At 39.2% G+C, this 25362-nt stretch overlaps 1 protein-coding gene across 6 annotated transcripts in view; it reads right to left on the bottom strand.

Annotated features, from left to right (window-relative positions):
• HERC3 (HECT and RLD domain containing E3 ubiquitin protein ligase 3) overlaps positions 1-25362 on the bottom strand; it is a 128094-nt gene that overhangs the window by 85067 nt on the left and 17665 nt on the right. The window contains exon 1 of one of the 6 annotated variants that reach the window (XM_027597639.1): positions 23338-23536. The exons of the other annotated variants lie outside the window; for them this stretch is intronic. Coding sequence (XP_027453440.1) covers positions 23338-23350 — 13 coding nt within the window. The 5' untranslated portion in view covers positions 23351-23536. Of the gene's footprint in view, positions 1-23337; positions 23537-25362 lie in introns of those variants that run through there. 6 annotated transcript variants of the gene reach the window in all.

Here is a 25362-nt window from a genome sequence, read left to right as displayed (position 1 = left end):
CCAATATCCTTGATGAACATGGATGCAAAAATTCCCACCAAAATACTAGCCAACAGGATCCAACAGTACATTAAAAGGATTATTCACCACGACCAAGCGGGATTTATCCCTGGGCTGCAAGGCTGGTTCAACATCCGCAAATCAATCAACGTGATACAATACATTAACAAAAGAAAGAACAAGAATCATATGATCCTCTCAATAGATGCAGAAAAAGCATTTGACAAAGTACAGCATCCTTTCTTGATCAAAACTCTTCAGAGTATAGGGATAGAGGGTACATACCTCAATATCATAAAAGCCATCTACGAAAAACCTACAGCGAATATCATTCTCAATGGGGAAAAGCTGAGAGCTTTTCCCCTAAGGTCAGGAACGCGGCAGGGATGTCCACTATCACCACTGCTATTCAACATAGTATTAGAAGTCCTAGCCACAGCAATCAGACAACAAAAAGAAATCAAAGGCATCCAAATCGGCAAAGAGGAAGTCAAACTCTCACTCTTTGCAGATGATATGATACTTTATGTGGAAAACCCAAAAGACTCCACCTCAAAACTGCTAGAACTCATACAGGAATTCAGTCAAGTAGCAGGCTTAAAATCAATGCACAGAAATCAGTGGCACTCCTATACACCAACAACAAGACAGAAGAGAGACAAACCAAGGAGTCGATCCCATTCACAATTGCACCCAAAACCATAAGATACCTAGGAATAAATTTAACCAAAGAGGCAAAGGATCTGTACTCAGAAAACTATAAAATACTCAGGAAAGAAATTGAAGAAGACACAAAGAAATGGAAAAACGTCCCATGCTCGCGGATTGGAAGAACCAACATTGTGAAGATGTCAATGCTACCTAGAGCAATCTACACATTCAATGCAATCCCCATCAAAATACCATCCACTTTTTTCAAAGAAATGGAACAAATAATCCTAAAATTTGTATGGAACCAGAAGAGACCCCGAATAGCCAGAGGAATATTGAAAAAGAAAAGCAAAGCTGGAGGCATCACAATTCCGGACTTCCAGCTCTATTACAAAGCTGTCATCATCAAGACAGTATGGTACTGGCACAAAAACAGACACATAGATCAATGGAACAGAATCGAGAGCCCAGAAATGGACCCTCAACTCTATGGTCAACTTATCTTTGACAAAGCAGGAAAGAATGTCCAATGGGAAAAAGACAGTCTCTTCAACAAATGGTGTTGGGAAAATTGGACAGCCACATGCAGAAGAATGAAACTGGACCATTTCCTTACACCACACACAAAAATAGACTCCAAATGGTCGAAAGACCTAAACATGAGACAGGACTCCATCAAAATCCTAAAGGAGAACACAGGTAGCAACCTCTTCGACCTCAGCTGCAGCAACTTCTTCCTAGAAACATCACCAAAGGCACGGGAAGCCAGGGCAAAAATGAACTATTGGGATTTCATCAAGATAAAAAGCTTTTGCACAGCAAAAGAAACAGTCCACAAAACCAAAAGACAACCGACAGAATGGGAGAAAATATTTGCAAATGACATATCAGATAAAGGGCTAGTATCCAAAATCTATAAAGAACTTATCAAACTCAACACCCAAAGAACAAATAATCCAATCAAGAAATGGGCAGAAGACATGAACAGACATTTTTCCAAAGAAGACATCCAAATGGCCAACAGGCACATGAAAAAGTGCTCAACATCACTCGGCATCAGGGAAATCCAAATCAAAACCTCAATGAGATACCACCTCACACCCGTCAGAATGGCTAAAATTAACAAGTCAGGGAACGACAGATATTGGCGGGGATGTGGAGAAAGGGGAACCCTCCTACACTGTTGGTGGGAATGCAAGCTGGTGCACCCCCTCTGGAAAACAGTATGGAGGTTCCTCAAACAGTTGAAATTAGAGCTACCATTCGATCCAGCAATTGCACTACTGGGTATTTACCCCAAAGATACAAATGTAGGGACCCGAAGGGGTACGTGCACCCCAATGTTTATAGCAGCAATGTCCACGATAGCCAAACTGTGGAAAGAGCCAAGATGTCCATCGACAGATGAATGGATAAAGAAGATGTGGTATATATACACAATGGAATATTATGCAGCCATCAAAAGGAATGAGATCTTGCCATTTGCAACGACATGGATGGAACTGGAGGGTGTTATGCTGAGTGAAATAAGTCAATCAGAGAAAGACATGTATCATATGACCTCACTGATATGAGGAATTCTTAATCTCAGGAACAAACTGAGGGTTGCTGGAGTGGTCGGGGGTGGGAGGGATGGGGTGGCTGGGTGATAAGACATTGGGGAGGGTATGTGCTACGGTGAGCGCTGTGAATTGTGTAAGGCTGTTGAATCACAGATCTGTACTTCTGAAACAAATAACGCAACATATTTTAAGAAAAAAGAAAAAGAAGATAGCAGGAGAGGAAGAATGAAGGGGAGTAAGTCAGAGGGGGAGACGAACCAGGAGAGATGATGGACTCTGAAAAACAAACTGAGGTTTCTAGAGGGGAGGAGGGTAGGGGGATGGGTTAGCCTGGTGATGGGTATTAAAGAGGGCACATTCTGCATGGAGCACTGGGTGTTATGAACAAACAATGAATCATGGAACACTACACCAAAACAAATGATGTAATATATGGTGATTAACATAACAATAAAAAATTTTTTTAAAAGTTTAAAGTTTTTTAAAGACTCCTTACCACTTCCCTGCCCTAGTCACATTTTTTTTTCAACAACTCAAATCCTTTTCATTTAATGTGATTTAACAATAAGAGACCATTTCCAAGCTCTCAGGTTATTTTTCCAATTTTAGACTGTGTGCTACCTTATAAACAAAAAATGTAAAAATATACAATCATAATGCAAGATTAAATGCTTCTGGAGGGACTTCCTAAAGATACTTAATCCCATTGATTTTTACAGATTTGGATAAAATTTTATCACAGCAGGCAAAAAGATCTCTGTATTGAGATCCGTCTACTTTATCTTTAGATTGGCAGTCTTCTGTCCATTTTTTCTTAAAAACGTATGTGTATGTAAAAACTCCAATCAATCAAAGGTAGACTGTATTGATGTGCAAGACCCAAGTATATGCTGCCTTCAAAGCACCCACTTCAAATATAAAGACACAGAAAAATGAAAAGTAAATGGATGTGAAAAGAAACACTAATCAAAAGAAAGCTGAAGCTATTATATTCATATCAGGTAAGGTAGACTTCAAAGCAGTGAATATTATCAGGGATAAAGAATGACATTTAGGGGCGCCTGGGTAACTCAGTCATTAAGCGTCTGCCTTCGGCTGGGGTCATGATCCCAGGGTTCTGGGATCAAGCCCCGCATCAGGCTCCCTGCTCGGTGGGAAGCCTGCTTCTCCCTCTCCCACTCCCCCTGCTTGTGTTCCCTCTCTCGCTGTGTTGCTCTCTGCCAAATAAATAAATAAATAAATAAATCTTAAAAAAAAAAAAAAGAATGACATTTCATGACATTAAAAGGAACAATTCATCAAGTAGACCTAATAATCTTAAATGTGTATATACCTAATAATACAGTTTCAAAATATCTATAGCAAAACTTAGCCAAAAGAAGAAATAAGCAAATCAACAATGATAGTCAAAGATTTAAACACTATACTCTCACTAATGCGTAGAACAAGCAGACACAAAATCAGTAAGTATATAGAATACTGAACAACACTGTCAGCCAACTTGACCTAATTGATATTTATAAAACACTCTACGCATCAACAGCAAAATATACATTCTTTCCAATGGCACCACAGAACATTCACCAAAATAGACCACATTTTGGGCTATAATACAAATCTAAATAATTTTAAGAGGCCTGAAATCATACAAAATATGTACTCTGACCACAGAGTATTAAACTAGAAATCATTAAATGAAAAATGTCAGTAAAATCTCCATGTATTTGGATATTTAACTACATACTATAAATAATGCATAGGTCAAAAAAGAAATCATAAGAGAAATTATTATAAAGTATCTTGAGTACTAAGTAAGAACAGATCCAGTGAGAATTTGTAGAATACTGCTGAATAAAGTGAAGCTTAAAAGGAAGTTTTTAGCATGAAATGCTTATTTTCTAGAAAAGAATAAAAGTGACAAATCAGTGATTTAAATTCCCACATTAAGAAACTGGAAAAAATAGTGCATTAAGCACAAAGTAAGTAGAAGAAAGAAAACAGTAACAGCACAAACCAATAAAATAGAAAAAAAAATCATTGAATCCAAAAACTTTTTCTTTGAAATTATCAGTAAAAATGATTAACCTCTACCCAGTCCAATCAGGAAACAAAGAAAGAATACACAAATTATCTATATCAGAAACACAGATCTTACAGACATGAAAAGGAAAACAAGGGGACATTATGAAAAATTTTATGCCCCAAAATGTGACAACTTAAGTGAAGTAGATAAATTCCTTGAAAGACACAAGCTATGAAAACTCACCTAAGACAAAATAGGTAATCTGATTACCCCTGTATGTTTTTTAAGGATTTAAATTATAATTAAAAATGCTCTCCAAAGAAATCTCTAGGCTCAGATGACTTCAGTGGTAATTCTACCAACCATTTTTTTTAAGATTTTATTTATTTATTTATTTGAGAGAGAGTGAGTGAGCAAAAGAGAGAAGAAGCAGGGGGAAGGGCAGGGGGAGAGGGAGAAGCAGACTTCCTACTGAACAGGGAGCCCAATGTGGGGCTCAATCCTGGGACTCCGGGATCATGACCTGAGCCGAAGGCAGATGCTTAAGTGACTGAGCCACCCAGGTGCCCTCTACCAACCATTTAAAGAAAAAATAATAACCTGTAATAAGCTTACATAAAATATAGACAAACTCTTCCAGAAAACTAAAGGGAACACTTCCCAACTCATTTTATGAGGCTGGCATTACCCACAGAACAAAACCAAAGACATGAAAAGAAAAGAAAATCAATAATCCTCATGAATGCTGATGCACAAACCTTGCCAAATTTTTAGGAATCAAAAGAATATGTAAAAATCACCAAGCGAGATTTATCCCAGGAATGCAAGTTCAATTTAACATACAAACACAATTCATGTAATTTACCACTCAGCAGACTAAAAATGAAAATCCATACAATCACTTCAATAGGTTGAGAACAGCATTTCACAAAATTCAACACTCATAGTTTAAAAAAATTAATAAATATTAGGGATCTTTCACAACTTGATAAAAGGAATCCAAGAACAACCCACTGCTAACAAAAAAACACTTAACAGTGAAAATGAATGCTTTCCCTCTAAGATCAGGAACAAGACAAGGATATCTACTTTTATCACTTCTATTCATCACTGTACTAGAGTTCACTCCGTAAAATAAGGAAGAAAGATGAAAGAAAACACATAGGAAGAAATTGAAGGAAGGATGGAAGGATGGAATAAAACTGACTTGTAGACAACACTATCATTTATGTAGAAATTCATTAGGAATCCACACCAAAAAAAAATGCTACTAGAACTATTAAGAGAGTTTAACCAGGTGATTCAAGATCAATATACAAAAAATTAACCATATTTCTATACAATAGCAAAGAAATTAAAAATTAAATTGTTTTTAAAACACCATGTATAATCAAATCAAATATATGAGTACTTAGAAACAAAAATATGTACAAGGCCTATTCACTGGGAAGTACAAAATTTTGCTAAGGAAATTAAAGATGACCCAGAAAATGGGGACATATACCCCAAATCGGTCTAGTGATTCAAAAGTAATCCCAATGAAAATCCCAGCAGGCTTTCTGATAAAAACTGAAATGCTGATTCCCAAATATATATGCAAAGCCAAGGACCTAGAATAGCCAAAATATTATTTTTTTAAATTTTTTTATTTGGGCGCCTGGGTGGCTCAGTTGGTTGAGCGACTGCCTTCGGCTCAGGTCATGATCCTGGAGTCCCGGGATCGAGTCCCACACCGGGCTTCCTGCTCAGCAGGGAGTCTGCTTCTCCCTCTGACCCTCTTCTCTCTCGTGCTATCTCTCATTCTCTCTCTCTCTCAAATAAATAAATAAAATCTTTAAAAAAAAAATAAATAAATTTTTTTATTTAAATTCAATTTAATATACAGTGTATTATCAGTTTCAGAGGTAGAATTCAGTGACTCATCAGTTACACAAACACCCAGCGCTCATTACTTCAAGTGCCCTCCTTAATGCCCATGACCCAGTTACCCCATCTACCCACCCACCTCCCCTCCAGCAATCCTCAGTTTGTTCCCTATAGTTAAGAGTCCCTTACAGTTTGCCTCCTTCTCTATTTTTGTCTTATTTTTCCTTCCCTTCCTCTATGTTCATCTGTTTTGTTTCTTAAATTCTACATATGAGGGACGCCTGGATGGCTCAGTTGGTTAAGCGTATGCCTTCAGCTCAGGTCATGGTCCCAGGATGCTGGGATCGAGTCCCATGTAGGACTCCTTGCTTGGCAGGGAGCCTGCTTCTCCCTCTGCCTGCCACTACCCCTGCTTGTGCTTTCTCTCCTCTCTCTCTCTGACAAATAAATTAATAAAATCTTAAAAAGAACTCTACATGAGTGAAATCATATGGTATTTGTCTTTCTCTGACTTATTTCTAGAATAGCCAAAATATTCTGAAAAAGAAAAAGTCAGAGGATTTGGACAATCTGCATTACATACTTTCAAGATTAGTGTAGTACTAAGGGTAGATATGTAGATTAACAGAATAGAATGTCTAGAGATAGACCAGTATACACATGGCCAACTAATTTTCAAAGGTGCCAGGGTAATTCAATGGGAGTTAAAGTCTTTTTTTCAACAATGGTGCTAAAAATGGATATCTATATGCAAAAAATGAACTTTGACCATGATCTCACAAACATACAAAATGTTAAATTGAAACAGATCATGAGCTGTTATATATATATATAGCTAAACTATAAAATTTGATGAAGGAAACTTAGGAGAAAAATCACTGTTATCTTGGGTTAGGTAAAATTCTTAAAACACAAAAAACATGAATCCTAAAAGTAAAAATTCATAATTGAATTTCATCAAAACAATTTTTGTTCTTCAAAAAACAATTTTTTGTTGTTCTTCAAAAGACACTGTCAAAAAAAATGAAAAGGAAAACCACAGATTGGGATATTTGCAAAATATTTTTTTTTAAAGATTTTATTTATTTATTTGACAGAGAGAGACACAGTGAGAGAGGGAATACAAGCAGGGGGAGTGGGAGAGGGAGAAGCAGGCTTCCTGCGGAGCAGGGAACCTGATGCAGAGCTCGATCCCAGGACCCTGGAATCATGACCTGAGCTGAAGGCAGATGCTTAACGACTGAGCCACCCAGGCGCCCCGATATTTGTAAAATATTTGATAAAAATCTTCTACCCTGAATATGTAGATAACTATTATATCTCAAGAATAAGATAAGCAATGGAATGCCTGGCTGACTCAGAAGAGCAAATGATTCTTGATCTCAGGATTGTGAGTTTGAGCCCCACATTGGGTGCAGAGATTCTTAAAAATAAAATCTTTTAAAAAAAGATTAAGGCAAGCACTTTGATTTTTTTTTAAATGGGCAACATACTTGAATATACACTTTGCCAAAAATAAGATTAAGATAAAATAAGCATATGAAAAGTTGCTCAAGATCATTAGTCATTAGTGAAATGCATATTAAAACAAGGAGATTCTATTGCACAGTAATTTGAATGGCTAAAATTAAAAAGATGGACAATACCAAGTGATGTTGAGGATGGGAAGAAACTAGAACTCTCATGAACTGCTGGTAGAAATTTAAAATAGTACTGTCACTGTGGAAATCTGGCAGTTTCTCATAAAGTTACCTAAGGAAAAATTCCTAGGAATTTACCCAAGAAAAATCAAAATATATATCTACCCAAAAAACTGTACTCAGACATTCTTAGCAGTTTTACTCAAAACGGCCCAAATTTGGAAAAAAATGTCCATTAACTGATAAACAACGTGACATATCTATAAAGTGGAATACTGTTCAGCAACAAAACCCTACAAACTAACATATGCAATAATATATGAATCTCAAAGGCATTATTCTAAAAAGCCAGACACAAAAGATTATATATGATTCCATTTATATAAAATCCTAGAAAAGTCAAAACTATAACAACAAAAAGCAGATGTAGGGAAAAAACTGGAAGCACAAGAAAGGTATGGGATAAAAGAAATGTTCTCTATCATGATTGTGATGGCCACTTTTTTCTCTATGACTGTTAAAACCCATTAAATTATACATTTAGAATTGGTGAATCCTATTGCATGTAAATTACATCTCAGGGAAGCAGATTTTATTTTTTTTAAAGATTTTTTTGTTTATTAGAGAGAGAGAGAATGAGAGATAGAGAGCACGAGAGGGAAGGGGGTCAGAGGGAGAAGCAGACTCCCCGCTGAGCAGGGAGCCCGATGCGGGACTCGATCCCGGGACTCCAGGATCATGACCTGAGCCGAAGGCAGTCGCCCAACCAACTGAGCCACCCAGGCGTCCACGGAAGCAGATTTTAAAACCCAATACACACACCAAAATAAAATATGAGTTTATCATCTACACGATTCTATATACATTAGAGATCAAAAGACAAATAAGGTATGGAGTTTTTTTCCCCAAATTTTTATTTAAATTCTAGTTAACACACAGTGCAATACTGGTTTCAGTAGAATTCAGTGACTCATCACTTACATACAACACCCAGTGCTCATCACAAGTTCCCTCTTCAATACCCATCACCCACTAGCCCAACTCACCTCCCTCCATCAACCCTCAGTTTGTTCCCTAGAGTTAAGAGTCTCTTTATGGTTAATCTTAGGAAACAAACTGAGGGCTGCTGGAGGGGTTGGGGGTGGCAGGATGGTGTGGCTGGGTGATAGACATTGGGGAGTGTATGTGTTGTGGTGGGTGTTGTTTAAGACTGATGAATCACAAACCTGTACTCCGAAAACAAATAATACCTTATATGTTAAATAAAAAGAAAAAAATTATTCAATTATTTAATGATCTGTTTAAACCTAAAAACTTATACATATGTATTTAGTTTTGATCAAGCCAAAAAAAAAAGTCTTTTATGGTTTGTTTCCTTCTCTTTTTTTTTCCCCTCCCATATGTTGATCTGTTTTGTTTCTTAAATTCACATGAGTGAAATCATATGGTATTTGTCTTTCTTACTTATTTCACTTAGCATTATATACTACCTCCACCCAGGTCGTTGCAAATAGCAAGATTTTTTTTCTTTTTGATGGCTAAGTAATACTCCATTGTGTATATATACCACAATTCTTTATCTATTCATCAGTCAATGGACATTTGGGCTCTCTCCATAGTTTGGCTATTGTTGATACTGTTTCTATAAACATCAGTATCATGTATCCCTTCGAATCAGTACTTTGTGTCCTTTGGGTAAATACCTAGAGGTGCTATTGCTGGTAGTTCTCTTTTTAATTTTTTGAGGAACCTCCATGCTGTTTTCCAGAGTGGCTGTACCAGCTTGCATTCCCACCAACAGTGTAAGAGGGTTCCCCTTTCTCCGCATCCTCGCCAACACTGTTGTTTCCTGTGTTGTTAATTTTAGCCATCCTGACTGGTGTGAGGTGGTATCTCATCATGGTTTTGATTTGTATTTCCCTGATGCCAAGGGATGTTGAGCATCTTTTCATGTGTCTGTTGGCCATCTGGATGTCTTCTTTGGAAAAATGTCTATTCATGTCTTCTGTCCATTTTTTTAAAAGATTTTATTTATTTATTTGACACACAGAGAGAGCGAGAGAGAGAGCACAAGCAGGGGGAGCGGCAGGCAGAGGGAGAAGCAGGCTTCCTGCATGAGCAGGGAGCCCGATGTGGGGCTCGATCCCAGGACCCTGGGATCATGACCTGAGCTGAAGGCAGCGGTTTAACCAACTGAGCCACCCAGGCGCCCCTCTTCTGTACATTTCTTAACTGGATTATTTGGTTTTGGGGTGTTGAGTTTATTAAGTTCTTTACAGATTTTGGATGCCAACCCCTTATCAGATATGTCACTTGCAAATATCTTCATTCATTCCAAAGGCTGCCTTTTAGTTTTGTTGATTGTCTCCTTCGCCATGCAGAAGCTTTTTTTTTTTTTTTTAAGATTTTATTTATTTGAGAGAGAAACCATACGAGTGGCCGGGGTGGGGGGGGGGGTGCAGAGGGAGAAGTAGACTCCCTGCTGAGCAGGGAGCCTGATGTGGGGCTCGATCCCAGGACCCTGAGATTATGACCTGAGCCAAAGGCACACTTAACCATATGAGCCACCCAGATGCTCCTGTGCAGAAACTTTTTATCTTGATGAACTCCCAATAATACATTTTTGCTTTGTTTTCCCTTGCATCCAGTGATGTGTTTAGTCATAAGTTGCTATAGCCGAGGTCACAGAGGCTGCTGTCTGTATTCTCCTCTGGGATTTTGATGGATTCCTGTCTCACATTTAGGTCTTTCATCCATTTTGAATTTATTTTCATGTATGATGTAAGAAAGTGGTCCAGTTTCATTCTTCTGCATGTTGCTGTCCAGTTTTCCCAACACCATTTGAAGAGATTGTCAAATAAGATACGGTTCTGTCCTCTGCCTCTAACTGAAGAGGCAAACAAAGCATGCAAATTCATGTTACAGCACCATGTGCAGGCTGCTAAAGGCAGCCCATGTGACAGGCATCTAATCCAGCCCATGCATGGGGGAGAGAGAGGAGAGGCTTCTTCTTTTCTTTTCAAGATTTTATTTATTTGACAGAGAGAGGGAGAGAGAGAGAGAGAGAACACAAGCAGGGGGAGAGGGAGAAGGAGAAGTAGGCTCCCCACTGAGCAAGGAGCCTGATGCAGGGCATGATCCCAGGACCCTGGGATCATGACATGAGCTGAAGGCAGATGCTTAACCAACTGAGCCACTCAGGCACCCCTGAGAGGCTTCTTGGAAGAGGGAACATCCAAGATGTGCCCCGAGTGATAAATAGCTGGTTATTACAACACCCACCCATCCATCCATCCATCCATCATGACTCAAAATCTCTAACAGAAGACAGACTTAAAGATTATATTATAGTGAGGTAAATCCAATGACAAAATTGTGTACAGCATATTATGAGGACAAAGGATGAGTAATCAAACCAGCCTGAGAGGGCCTAGAACAGCTTCCTCAGAGTCAGTACTCAAAAGGGAGTCTTTTTTCTGAATACATACACCTAAGTCCATCCTAACCACTTGAATCAGCAAATTTTGGAAGACCGCATGTTTTGTGTGGTTTTTTTAATTGTCCAAACGATTCTAATGTTAGAAAATATTGCATTGAAAAGCTTCATGACACTGGATTTGGCATTTGGATTTCTTGGCTATGACGCCAAAGGCACAGGCAAAAAAAGAAAACAAAAAGGTAAATTGGACTTCATGACAACAACAAAAAAATTATGCATCAAAAGACACTTTCAACAGAGTAAAAAAAGGCACCTCACAAAATGGGAGAAAATCTTTGCAACTTGCATATCTGATAAGAGAATAATATCCAGAATATACAGAAAACCCCTAAGACTTAACAACAAAAAGATAAACCACCCAATTCAAAAAGTGGAAAGGACTTGAACACACATTTCTCCAAAGAAGATACTTAAATAAGGGGCGCCTGGGTGGCTCAGTCATTAGGCTGAGATCCTGGGATCGAGCCCCGCATCGGACTCCCTGCTCCGTGGGAAGCCTGCTTCTCCCTCTCCCACTCCCCCTGCTTGTGTTCCCGTTCTTGCTGTGTCTCTCTCTGTCAAATAAATAAAATCTTAAAAAAAAAAAGAAGATACTTAAATGGCCCATAAGCACATGAAAAGATGTTCAACATTACTACTCATTAAGGAAATGCACATCAAAATATAATGAGATACCACCTCACACCCATTAGGATGGCTACTATCAGAAAAACAGAAAATAACAAGTGTTGATGAGGATGAGGAGAAATTGGAAGCCCTGTACACTGTGGGTGGGAATGTAAAATGGTGCAGCCCCTGTGGAAAACAGGATGGGGGTTCCTCAAAAGATTAAAAATAGAATTACCAGATGATACAGCAATTCCACTCCTGGGTATATGCCCAAAAGATCTGGAAGCAGGGTCTCAAAAATATATTTGTACACCCCTGTTCTTAGAAGTATTATTCAAAATAGCTAAAACATGGAAGCAACCAAAATGTCCACTGACAGATGAATGGATAACAAAATGCAGTATATCATAGTATGGAATATTTCTCAGCCTTAAAAAGGAAGGAACTTTTGACACATGCTACAACACTGATAAAACTTGAGGCAATTATGCTAAATGAAATAAGACAATCACAAAAAGACAAATACTGTATGATTCCACTTATATGAAGTAGTTTAGTCAAAAATCAGAACACAGAATGGTGCTGCCAGGCGTCTGAGGGGACACATGGAGCGTGACTGTTCCAGTTTTACAAGATGGAAAGAGAGTTTTAGAAACAGATGGTGGGGGCGCCTGGATGGCTCAGTCACTAAGCATCTGCCTTCAGCTCAGGTCATGGTCCCAGGGTCCTGGGATCAAGCCCCACATCGGGCTCCCTGCTCAGCGGGAAGCCTGCTTCTCCCTCTCCCACTCCCCCTGCTTATGTTCCCTCTCTCGCTGTATCTCTCTATCAAATAAATAAAATTTAAAAATCTTAAAAAAAAAAAAAAAACAGATGGTGGTAATGGTAGCACAACCTTATAATGTATTTAATACCACTGAACCGTACACTAAAAAATGGACAGGACAGTGAATTTTACATTATATGCATTTTGTCACACAAAACACTGCACTGATTCTGAACTTGTTATACACATGGAGCACCCGCTATAACAATAATACTAAAATTTCTAGCACTTATTTCCTGCTTCCTATGTACCAGGGACTCTTGAGGTAGGCACTCTTATGGACAGATCTGATTTTTAAAAAAATCTCTCACACCCTCATACTCTGCTAACAAGAATGTAAAATGGTGCAACCACTTTGGAAAGTAGTTGGCAGTGCCTCAAAAAAAGTTAAACCTAGTTACCCTATGACCCAACAATTCCACTCCTAGGTATATACCTAAGAGAAATGAAAACATATATCCACACAAAAACTTGTACACAAATGTCCATAGCAGCATTATTAATAATATCCTAAAAGCCCATCAATGGACCACATATGAACAAAATGCGATATATCTATGCAATGAAATATTATTTGTCAACAAAAAGAAACGAAATATATGCTGTCAATCTTAAAAACATGCTAAATTAAAATCAGCCAGTCACAGAAAACCATATATCGCATGATTTCATTTATATAAAATGTCCAGAATAGGCAAATCTGTGAGGGCCAAAAGTAGATTAGTCGTCGCCCAAGGCCAGTGGTTGGGAAATGGAGAAGAGTTGGATGACTGCTAATGGTATGAGGTCTCCTTTGGGGTGATGAAAATGTTCTAAAATTGATCATGGTGGGCGCCTGGGTGGCTCAGTTGGTCAAGCGACTGCCTTCGGCTCAGGTCATGATCCTGGAGTCCCGGGATCGAGTCCCGTGTCGGGCTCCCTACTCAGCGGGGAGTCTGCTTCTCCCTCTGACCCTCCCCCCTCTCATGTGCTCCCTCTCTCTCTCTCATTCTCTCTCTTTCAAATAAATAAATAAATAAATCTTTAAAAAAAAAAAAAATAAAATAAAATTGATCATGGTGATGGCTGCACAACTCTGAATATACTAAAAACCACTGAATTGTATACCTTAAGTGAGTAAATTGTATGCTATGTGAATTATATCTCAATAAAGCTATTATTAAAAACAAAGATGTCTCAAGGTGGAGGATGAGTACAAGCCTAAGTCAGCAGTCTGTCATTAAAATGCAAGTGTAATTATCTACCACAGAGGTAATCATGACTTCATTCTGGAATACTTATAGTTTTAAGAGACAAAAGAAACTCAATATATATTTGGGTAAGGGAACTAAGACACTGTAGGATATCAATACTCAATATATTTGGGTCCCCCGCACCAACAATATACAGTTGACCCCTGAATACCATAGATTTGAACTACATGGGTCCACTGACATATGGATTTTTTTTTGACAAATACAGTATGCTCCTATAAATGTATTTTCTCCCCTTATGATTTTCTTAACGACATTTTCCTTTCTCTAGCTTACTTTATTCTAAGAATACAGTACATAATACATATAACCTACAAAACACATGTTAATCGACCGTTTATGTTATCAGCATGGCTTCCAGTCAACAGTAGGCTATTTGTAGTTAAGTTTTGGGGAAGGCAAAAGTTATACACGGATTTTCGACAGCATAGGGGTCAGTACCCCCAACCCCTGTGTTGTTCAAGAATCAACTGTACTTCCAACTGATTTCATAAATACTTCCCCAAAAGCAAATCAGGCAAATCTGCTGCAGGAGTGCAGGCAGTCTTTCTAGGAGTGCCCTTCTTTCTCACAGCTTCACCTCTGTAGACAGGGAGCTCACTACAGGCCAATGCAAATGCCCGACAGCTGAAGCCATGTAAGCCTGTCTACAAATAAATTCCACATTAGAGTCACAGGAAGGAAAAATCAAAGGGACATCATTTTTTTTTCAATAAAGTTTTGGGTTGACTTTTTTCTCAGGGAGCTGCAATGAACTTTTCTGATTTGAGGAATAACTGACATACAACATTATATTATATACAACATAATGATTCGATATTTGTATATACTGCGAGATGATCACCACAATAAGTCTAGGTAACATCCATCACCATACCTAATTACAATTTTTTTCTTGTTATGACAGCTTTTAAGATCTACTCTCTTAGCAACTTTCAAATATACAATACCATCTGCTAAACTCGCTACGCTATATATCACATCCTCAGGACTTGCACCTTTTGACCACCTTCTCCTGTTTCACCCACCCCTCCCTACCCCTGCCTCTGGCAACCACTAACTGTTCTCTGTACGTAAGAGCTTGGGTTTCTTTTTCCCTTTTTTTTGGATCCACACATAACAGCTAATATGGCATTTGCCTTTCTCTGACCTATTTGGTTTGATTTTATTTGTACAAAAAGGGATCCTATACTCCTTAATTAGAAACTTTGTTTCTTTCTATAATATAATCACTCATTTATTCAAAAAACAATTCCTGAAGGCAGCACTTACATATGCCAGACACTATTCTAGGTGTTGGGAGATACAAAATAGCCCTGATCCTCATGGAGCTTAAACAAATATAAGAGAGAGACACAGAGAGAAAGCAGTATATGAGATAGGTCTAAACTATGAAGAAAAGCAAAGTGGGGAAGGGAAACAGGAGGTGCTGGGGCTTGGTGGGGCAGGGGGAGAAATTCACAGGGTAGTGAAGTGAGGGAGGTGGGTTCAGGGATGCCTTCAAGGTTTTTGACCTGACAGCTGGAACTGCCATTTACAAAAATTGAGAAAATAGGTGGGGAACAGGTTTGAGGGAAAAACAGGGTTTGGCTTGGGATCTGTTAAGCTTAAGATGCCAATTACACATCCAAGTGGAGACTGTAAATGGACACCAAGTCTAGAATTCAGTGAAAATGAGGCTGGAAATAATTTGTGAGTCAACAGTATAAAGATGGTACCTAAAAGTTTGAACTTGTGACTGTCCGTTATATTTATTCAACCTCTTCCCTGGAGTATGAGCAAGCTGTTTTCATTACTTTACCACTGAAAACACTGCTGCAGTGAGCATTCTTAGAAATATTTCCTTCTGCTATATATTAACATTTTTATTTGTGTAAGGAAGCTTAAAAATAGAACTGCTTATTCAAAAGGTATAACCATTTTAAATTTTACTAAATACAGCGAGTTGATTTACAAAAAGACTGTAGCAGCTCACACTTCTTCAATTAGCACATGACAGCACCCATTTTCCAATACCAGTGAGCAGTGGTATTGGAAAAAAATTGAAATTTTTTTGCCAATCAAATGGATGGAAAAAATGGTATCTCATTTTAATCTTCATTTCCCTGAACATATTTGCATATATTCATTGGCAATTTTAAGTGCTCCTCTGTAAAATGTCCATTTTATTAAAGGGTTCCTTATCTTTTTCTTATCAACTTGAAGATGCTCTGCTATATTTGAGATATGAAACTTTTACCTGGCAATTCATGGCATGATTTCTCTCAGTCTAGACTCATCTTTTGGTTTTATTCATGAATGCTTTATATCACAGAAAAAAAATTTAATTTCATGCAAATCTGCCCATCATTTCCTTTATGGCTTCTGGACTACCTGTCTCACTTTAGAACCCCCAATTCTAAACACAGTCCCCTAATTTTTTTCCTATCATTTTTGTAGTTTTACTTTTTACATTTATGTCCTTCATACATCTGGAAGTTACTTTTGAATATGGCGGGAGCTAGGGGGTCTAGGTCTATTTGCAGATAAACAGCCAACTGTATCAATTCCACGTATTAAGTAAACAATCCTTTCCCACTGAAATGCTCTGGTATCATGTGCCCGACTCACCTGGGCAGCCATGCATTCTCGACCAGAAATAAATCCTACACAAAAGTGTAAAGAAAGTCAAAGTGCCCTAGTCCTTAATATAAACATGCAAATTACAAAAAACTGAGACATACATAGTCAAGAATTCCATTAGGGAAGAGAACAACAGAAATGAAGCACGACCGATGGCTTCTTGATTTGTGGCTCTGGCCTGGTCATGATGACAACCAGTTCAGAGCAAGGGACAGAGAGGAGGCACTTAAACTAGAACAGAGAAGAATTCATTTAAGTCTTGGGCTCCCTCCAGTCTTTCCTGTCACAGATCTTTCACTGGTTGGTTTCATCCACGTGCACTGAAGCCTGATGCTCCCCCCACCCACCCCCCCGCCACTGACACTTTAGGGTCAATCCTAAGAAGGTCTCTAGACAGCTCTGTTTGGCTGGAACACTGCCAAAGTCAGTGGTACATTTAAACTGTGGACAAACTTGAAATAGTGTTTTTCTGACCCAAAATACCTAATCAAGGCAGTTAAATGGTAATTCATAAAGTGATTTAACAAAAGGATGGGCAATGAGGAGATGGACTAAGAGTTTGGCTTTTTCTTGAGCTCATAAAATGACAAGGGAAAGAAATTCTATGGGTCCAGTGGTCCTGCCCAATCCTGGGTGATGTGTACTGGCACCCTCCCCTCATTCAAACTATGCTGCTGATGCACCTTTAGAAATATAAAAAGTAGCTATTTACAAAAGCTTTACAAAGCCTACAGATAAGTCCTCCTCCATAAAGAGGGTAGCCAATGCTTAATGACAAGCTAGAATAGTAAAGAAAGGAGACAGGCATCCAGTTGATCTGAATTATATGCAGTAACCAAAAGGAGAGCATAAAATAGCCAGAATATGTATACTCATATACCGTTCACCACTATTTTGTCTCCACATGGAAACACTAAATGCATTCATCAAAGCTCTTGTGCTTCAGAAACTACCTTCAATGAAGAAGAACAGAAAGATGTGTAAAGCGTGGGCTAACACTCATCAAGACATCACAATAAAAATTCCAACTTCTCAGGGCGCCTGGGTGGCTCAGTCATTAAGCGTCTGCCTTCAGCTCAGGTCATGATCCCAGGGTCCTGGGATCAAGCCCCACATCAGGATCCTGCTTGGCGGGAAGCGTGCTTCTCCCTCTCCCACTCCCCCTGCTGTGTTCCCTCTCTCACTGTGTCTCTCTCTGTCAAAGAAATAAAATCTTTAAAAAAAAAAAAAAAACTTGCGGCGCCTGGGTGGCTCAGATGGTTAGGCGTCTGCCTTCAGCTCAGGTCGTGATCCCAGGGTCCTTGGAGCCCCACATCGGGCTCCCTGCTCAGCGGGGGGCCTGCTTCTCCCCCTGCTCATACTCTCTCTATCTCTGTGTCTTGAATGAATAAATAAATAAAAACCTTTAAAAAAAAACTTCCAACTTCTCATGCATGACTAGCTAGTTTGGGATATCTTTTTTTTTTTAGATTTTAATTTATTTATGGGGGGAGAAAGAGAGAATAAGCAGGGGGAGCGGCAGAGGGAGAGGCAGACTCCCCGCTGAGCAGGGAGCCCGATGCTGGACTTGATCCCAGGACCCTGAGATTATGACCCTAGCTGAAGGCAGACGCTTAACCGACTGAGCCACCCAGGTGTCCCTAGTTCGGGGTATCTCTATCATGTGCCACCTCACAGTAAACAGAAACATTCCATAATTAACTCAGCATTCTTTCCACCATATGAAGAAAAAAGAGCTTTTAACTTGTGCCTCCTGGTGAGCTCAGCATGACTGCTCTTTCCACTTTTCCTATCTCTCCTTTCTCTTTTCCTGGTTGCCGATAGTCTTACTTCCAGCTAGGCTTGGAGGAGACCCACCGTGGCCCATCAGCAGCCTTCACCTCCTTAAAGGAAACCAGGGAACTTGCATCTAAGAGCATAATGAGCCCCATGTTCCTGCACTACTTTGAATGTGTGCCCCACAGCCTCTGAGTACAGGCAGAATGGAGAACTTGCTGTCTCATTCAGCACAATTTATTTAACCATGATCAGCACTATTCATACAGCACTAGGCCGATTCCAAACCAATCAATGATAAATTCTTCTCACGTGAGAAAGTACATTGACCACAAATCTATGCAAAGTGGGAAACAGGTTCTTTAAATTGTTAAGGACTCTCTGCAAGCTCTCATTAATATGACTTTGAAAAGAGGTTTTAAAAAGGAGCCCTAAATTAGTGCAGCCACTATGGAAAATGGTATGGAGGCACCTCAAAAAATTAAAAACAGAAATTTCATACATTTCACTAGTGGGTATTTACCCAAAGAAAGCAAGAACACTGATTAGAAAAGCTATATGCACCCCCATGTGTATGATAACATTATTTATAATAGCCGAGATATGAAAGCAACCCAGGTGTCCATCGACAGATAAATGGATAAAGAAGATGTGGCATACATGCATTTGGCAAAATATTACTCAGCCATAAGAATGAGGCCATTTATGACAACATGGATGGACCTAGAGGGTATTATACTAAGTGAAATAAATCAGAGAAAGACAAATACCATATGATTTCATTTATATGTGGAATCTAAAAAACAAATGAATAAACAAGCAAAAAAAGCAGAAACTGACCCATAAATACAGAGAACTGGTGGTTGCCAGAGGGAAGGGGGGTAGGGGTGGTGGGCAAAATGGGTGAAGGGGAGTGGGCAGTATAGGCTTCCAACCACAGAATGATTAAGTGACGGGGATGAAAAGTACAGCACAGGAAATACAGTCACTGTTAGCGTAGTCGCATTAAGGGGGAAAAATAAAAAGCCTTAGAGCTCTCTTCCTAGCAACATGCATAACTCCCCAAATAGTTGACAGCTGAGATGCTATTGTGACTGGACCTCATGGAAAGTTCTCACTCTCAAATTTTAATGAAGTAAATCATATTCCTTTGAAAGTCTGAGTCCACTACAAATGTTGTCATTTCAATACCTAATAGAGTATCAAAGGAGAAAAATATCACAAGAAAGAAAATTAAACTTTCAATATAACAGGCTAATTACGGCATCCAAAAAAAAACAAAAAACAGCATACTGGCAAAGCAGACCCTTGCTGGTAAAGCACTTGGGGATAAATGCAGGCTCTAAATCAGACCCAAAAAATCTTACAACCACATCAGTGAGCTAGAGAATTGGCAAGGAGCATAAATCTGCAGCACTACAAAACTCCACTCCCCATCCATCCACCACTGCCTTATACATAAACTCATAGCTACACATTCTGTTAAAATAAAAAAAGCCTCCTATCACTGGAAGGTATTTGTATCAATCATAGCAATAAATGGATATTCACAGTCCTGGAAATTTACTTACTGCTGGGGAAAGGTGTGGTGGTAAGGACTGGGAGGTATTAGAAAGGGTATACTTTAGTGTTTGCTTCACTTCATGATTTCAAATTAGTGTGACAGTTAAATGCAGGAGGATCACTGATAAATGAATGCCTGATTCATGGCCCAGGTGTTACTACTTGCTAAAGGCACTGTTCTGAGGACACTCATGATCTCTGCAGTCTTTCTAAAAATGGGTTAAACTGGGGACGCCTAGGTGGCTCAGTTGGTTAAGCCTCTCCCTTCCACTCAGGTCATGATCCTAGAGTCCTAGGATCGAGTCCCACATTATGGTATCAGGCGGAGTATCATGTGGGGAGCCTGCTTCTCCCTCTACCCCTCCCCCCACTTGTGCTTTTTCTCTCTCTCAAATGAATAAAATCTTAAAAAAAAGGGGGGGGGTTAAACTGATAAGTTAACTGAGCTGAAGTAGCCGAGGCTACTGCAGCTCCCTTTAGAGAAGTTCTGCTGTGTGATACTAAATCCAATGTTAGTTCTGTGAAGCCTCATGAATGGAAATATTGACCATTCAAGTCACTCTTTTATCCTCCATCCTTAAAATTCTGTGATCTTCTTTAAACAAAGATCATTCTGATCTTTGTTGACCTAACTCCAGAAACCTCCCAGAACCCATACAGAACATGGCAAAGTAACAAAATAGTAAAACCTATGAGACATGTATTTATTTAACACATTTCCTACCCTATGTACCTACCACGCTGTGCTTAGCACTTAAATACAAAGCTACTAACTCTTAAGAAATACACAATTCCATATCATACATAATAAACACTACAAAGTCATTGCCTCATAATGATAGCCATCAGTTTTGTTCGAGGCCAATGTTAAGGTGTTGTTGTTGATTTCATAAAAGGAACTACAGATTATAATATGAGCAAAAATAAGATGCCATGATTCCACTTTAAGGTGGCAAAGACCCTAGACTGCACACATTATGAAATCGGCCTTGTGGAAGATGCTGTGTGTTGCTTACCCATTAGCCATCTCCCATTTTCTCCTTGCACTAGAACCCTTAGGGTTGCTGGGCCCCTCCCCAGTCCTAGGAGATGACACCTGACTATGCCAAACCAATATTTCCTATTTCACTTACTCAGGAACAGCAGTGACTGGTCTATGGTAGGCACGTACCCCAGGCCTGGCCAATGAGACAAAGGAGGATGTACGCAACGGGGTTCCTAGGTGAGGTTTTCCCCATTTTTGAAAGGTGACACAAAAGAAAACTCCCCTTCCCATCTGCCTTTGAATACAGCTGTGTGAGAATGTGATGCCTGGAACTGTGGCAGTCACCTGGTGACCGTGAAGGGGCAAGCCCAAGGAAAGACAATAGACTGAAGATGGCAGAACAGAAAGATGGCAAGCACCTGCGTGCCCAATGGTGTCCTTGTGCTGATTTAACCAATCCTAAAACTCTCTATAAAGAGATCTTAAGTTTTACTCATTGTTCCTGCAGAAATGTAGCTTAGTATTCTGTTACAGCTGAAAGCATCCTGGCCATAAGCACAGGCCCATTTAAAAAAAAAAAAAAAAACAGGATCAGACAGGTTCAGACTCCAAAGTGATTTCTTCTTAGGCAACTGCAGAATGTAGAAAGGAAAACCACTTACCTTCTTTCAAGTCATTTAGATCCCTGCTCAAAGATTCACCCCCCACCAAAGCTAACAAGAAGCCTAAAGTAATCCCACACAGAATTCAGGTGGGCTCAGCATAAATTGATTGTGCCCTATTTTCTGGACCTGTGGCAAGATCAAATCACCTGGCTAACTGTTGCCAAACCACTTCCAGTCCTCTAGGAGCATCACACAGTAGCCCTTGGAATACTATAATGTCCACAGTGGCCTAATTCACTTCATTTCCCTTTGCAATTTTGGACCAGAATGCTGGAGGCAATGTTAACCACGGCATAAAGAGAACATATATGTATGCATGTCCATACGTGGATAACCCATTTTTACAGAGTGCCAATATATATGCAAGGTAGTTTTCTTGGGACCAATAAGGTAAAAGACCCCAAAAAGTTTAAAATAAAGACTATCCAAGGCGCCTGGGTGGCTCAGTTGGTTAAGAGACTGCCTTCGGCTCAGGTCATGATCCCAGAGTCCCAGGATGGAGTTCCGCATCAGGCTCCCTTCTCAGCAGGGAGTCTGCTTCTCCCTCGAACCCTAACCCCTCTCATGCTCTCTCTCTCGTTCTCGCTCTCTCAAATAAATAAAAAATCTTAAAAAATAAAATAAAGACTATCCTTTAGGAGGGGAAGAATGAAGAGGGAGAAATCGGAGGGGGAGATGAACCATGAGAGACTGTGGACTCTGAAAAACAAACTGAGGGTTCTAGAGGGGAGGGGTGTGGGGGGATGGGTTAGCCTGGTGATGGGTATTAAAGAGGGCATGTTCTGCATGGAGCACTGGGTATAATGCACAAACAATGAATCATGGAACACTACATCAAAAACTAATGATGTAATGTATGGTGATTAACATAACAATAACAAATTAATTTTAAAATTTTTTAAAAAAGACTATCCTTTAAAACTCAAAATATAAAAATTAGCATGTGTGCAGCTTCTCTTAATGACCCTAGCTTATAGCATCTCCCTCCCCTGTATGCACAGACCATTCACCAAATCCTATAGTGTTAAGGGAACCTATAAAAATGATCAAAGTACTTATTTTTATGTATATATATGTGTAATGAATTTATTAATTTAATATCATAGAACAGTAAGATCAAAAAAATTGTAATGGAAGATGTTACCACACACTACTACTGGGAGCACCTAACTGAGTCCTTACTTTGGGCCAGGCATTATTACAAACACCTGAGATAAACTTATTAAATCCTCACAAAATCCTAATATGTAGATATTATTACCCACGTTTTACAACTAAGAAAACCAGGACACAGAGACGTTAAGCAACTTTTCCAGAATCACACAACCAGTGAGTGGCAAAGCCGGGATTACAATACAGGCAGTCTGGCTCCAGAGTCCACGCTCTTATTCATTATAATGCCTCCATAATTAGCTAACACTCCAAATTAAAATCACTCACAATAACAATTTCAACTGCTATGAGTCATTTAATAATTGTAATAGAAATGCAATACATGTCTTAAAATGAGTAAAAAACTAATCCAAAATCTGCAAGGACAGGAGACAGTTTATCTGCTGGAGAGTTACCAAAGATTTCAACATTACATGCTATGAAAGGGTATTTACTCAGATTCATGAAGAACTGTAAAATGTCAGCTGAATAGACATATAACATCCAGACTGATAAATTTCCTAAAAACATTCTACCTATCCTAGATCCATCAAGATCACAGATCACCAAAGGTATACCAGAGATCATCAAAATGACAAGACTGTTACTGCAACACAAAAATTCAGAAGTAAAAGGTGGACTTACCCACTAACGTCATGGAAAATCCCTGGAGAATGACACCATTTCCAAAGCTGCCCCTTCTCCGACTGCTAGATTTCACTCCTTCCACAAAGCTCACAAACCCAAGATAAACTTGAACTTTATATGTGTGTGGTTGTAAAAGATGGCATCTGTGAGAAATCTGAATGTAGCAATGTTGGTGACCTGATTTAGACCTGACTCTTCACTACAACTCTTATTTTGACACACTTAGGACCCTGATCACTTGCTTGGCACATGGTGAACTGGATTACATAATCATTACAGAAACAACAGGAACACATCTTACATTCCCACCTAGCCTGTAAACTCCCAAAGGGTAGGATCTGCACTAAATGCATTGTGTTCTGACAGTAACTGTGACAAATGAGGAACCTAGTAGTCTAGTCACTCAGTAAACACCTGCTGAATCAATGACAGGAAGTAAATAATTCAAGGAAATAAAGGAAGAAAGAACAAGAGGCAAACTGCAAGGCAAAATAAAATCTATCAGCCTGAGATGTGAATTATCATGTGTGTTTTTCCCCCAGATTAGCTGGCAGTCACCTGATAGTTTTAAAGATGAAAAAGGAACTGTTTTTCCATACCTTTAATCAAAGCACCTTAAGTATATCTGGCATTTAACCAGTAAATTAAAGAATACAAGCTTCTTGGTGGCCAAGTTTATAACCTTTTGTTTCTTTTGTAAGGAATGAGTGAAGACTAAAAGTAAAGAAGAAAAACAGTTTAAGAATAAAATTCTATTGTGCCCTTCCAAGCAGCCTGCGGTTAAAAAGATGTCCATCAACAAAATTTTCTGATTACTAAAACAAACTGTCAGCACCCAAGCAAAACTGAAACTCAACTCCCTTTCCTGTTCTCCTTTACATATACCTGGGATGGTAATACTGACCTACTTTATAGAACTATCAGGAGGATTAATCAGCTTAAAAATGTCATGCACGTCCAGAGGAAGAGAGATTATAATACCTATAGTTAACCACTTCTACAATTAACAAATGAACTTGGTCTCATGTATCACAATGCAAACCACTGTTAGTTACCTAAAAATAACACTGCAAATTTTTAAGTCACAAACGGGGGCTCCTGCATGGCTCAGTAGGTTAAGCATCTGCCCTCAGCTCAGGTCATGATTCCAGCGTCCTGGGATGGAGCCCCCACATCAGCCTCCCTGCTCAGTGGGGAGCCTGCTTCTCCCTCTGCCTGCCCCTCCCCCTGCTTGTGCTCTCTCATGCTCTCTCTCTCTGTCAAATAAATAAAATTTTTAAAATCTTTAAAAAAATTAAAGAAATAAAGAATATGCTCATTAATAAGTACATATTTTCTAAAACTTTCAAGTGTCTTTAAAGAAAGTAGGCCGAGTACAGACAGGAAAAAGTAACTTTTGATGACTCACCCCAGAAATAATAATAAAATTATTAAATGACACTGCTCCTGAGCTCCAGGCATCTGAACTAGAAAGCTGTCCACGCAGCTAAATTCTTCAGCCATAGGGTTTGATTACTCCCACGGTTGTCATCATCATCAGAAAGGGTTGTGCAGCCTCCTGGACCACCTGCCACCCCTAATGAGGAAGGGATGGGGTTTCTAACAGTGCAATGTTGAGATCTGAACATTTCCTGTGGCACCTTCTGCCTTTTATATCAGGGTTATGCCCATAGGAACATGCACTTCAGTAATAGGAAGTCATTACAGGATGTCTTCCATTTTCTTTCAGCTCAGCTAGTTTGCTTTTCAGCAAAAGCTGGTTAACATGAGAGAGTTACCTCGTCCTCCAGATGTCCGAGAGGAACTTGGTAAGCTAGTTGAAAGTGTTACTTCTACCAGGGTTAGCAGCAACCACAGCTCTGGGAATTGACGCTTTTGAGATATTCCGCTTTATAAACCCCATTTATCAAACAGCGGGAGAGCTGTTACATATGGTGATGGGCATTATGGAAATGCTTAGGTTGAATACAAAATTTGAATGTGAACTGGATTAATTACCTGCAAGAAAGAGAGAAACTAACT

The sequence above is a fragment of the Zalophus californianus genome, chromosome 2 (assembly GCF_009762305.2).
Source record: "Zalophus californianus isolate mZalCal1 chromosome 2, mZalCal1.pri.v2, whole genome shotgun sequence".
NCBI classification, from domain to species: domain Eukaryota; kingdom Metazoa; phylum Chordata; class Mammalia; order Carnivora; family Otariidae; genus Zalophus; species Zalophus californianus.
This window is presented reverse-complemented; position numbering and strand designations above follow the sequence as displayed.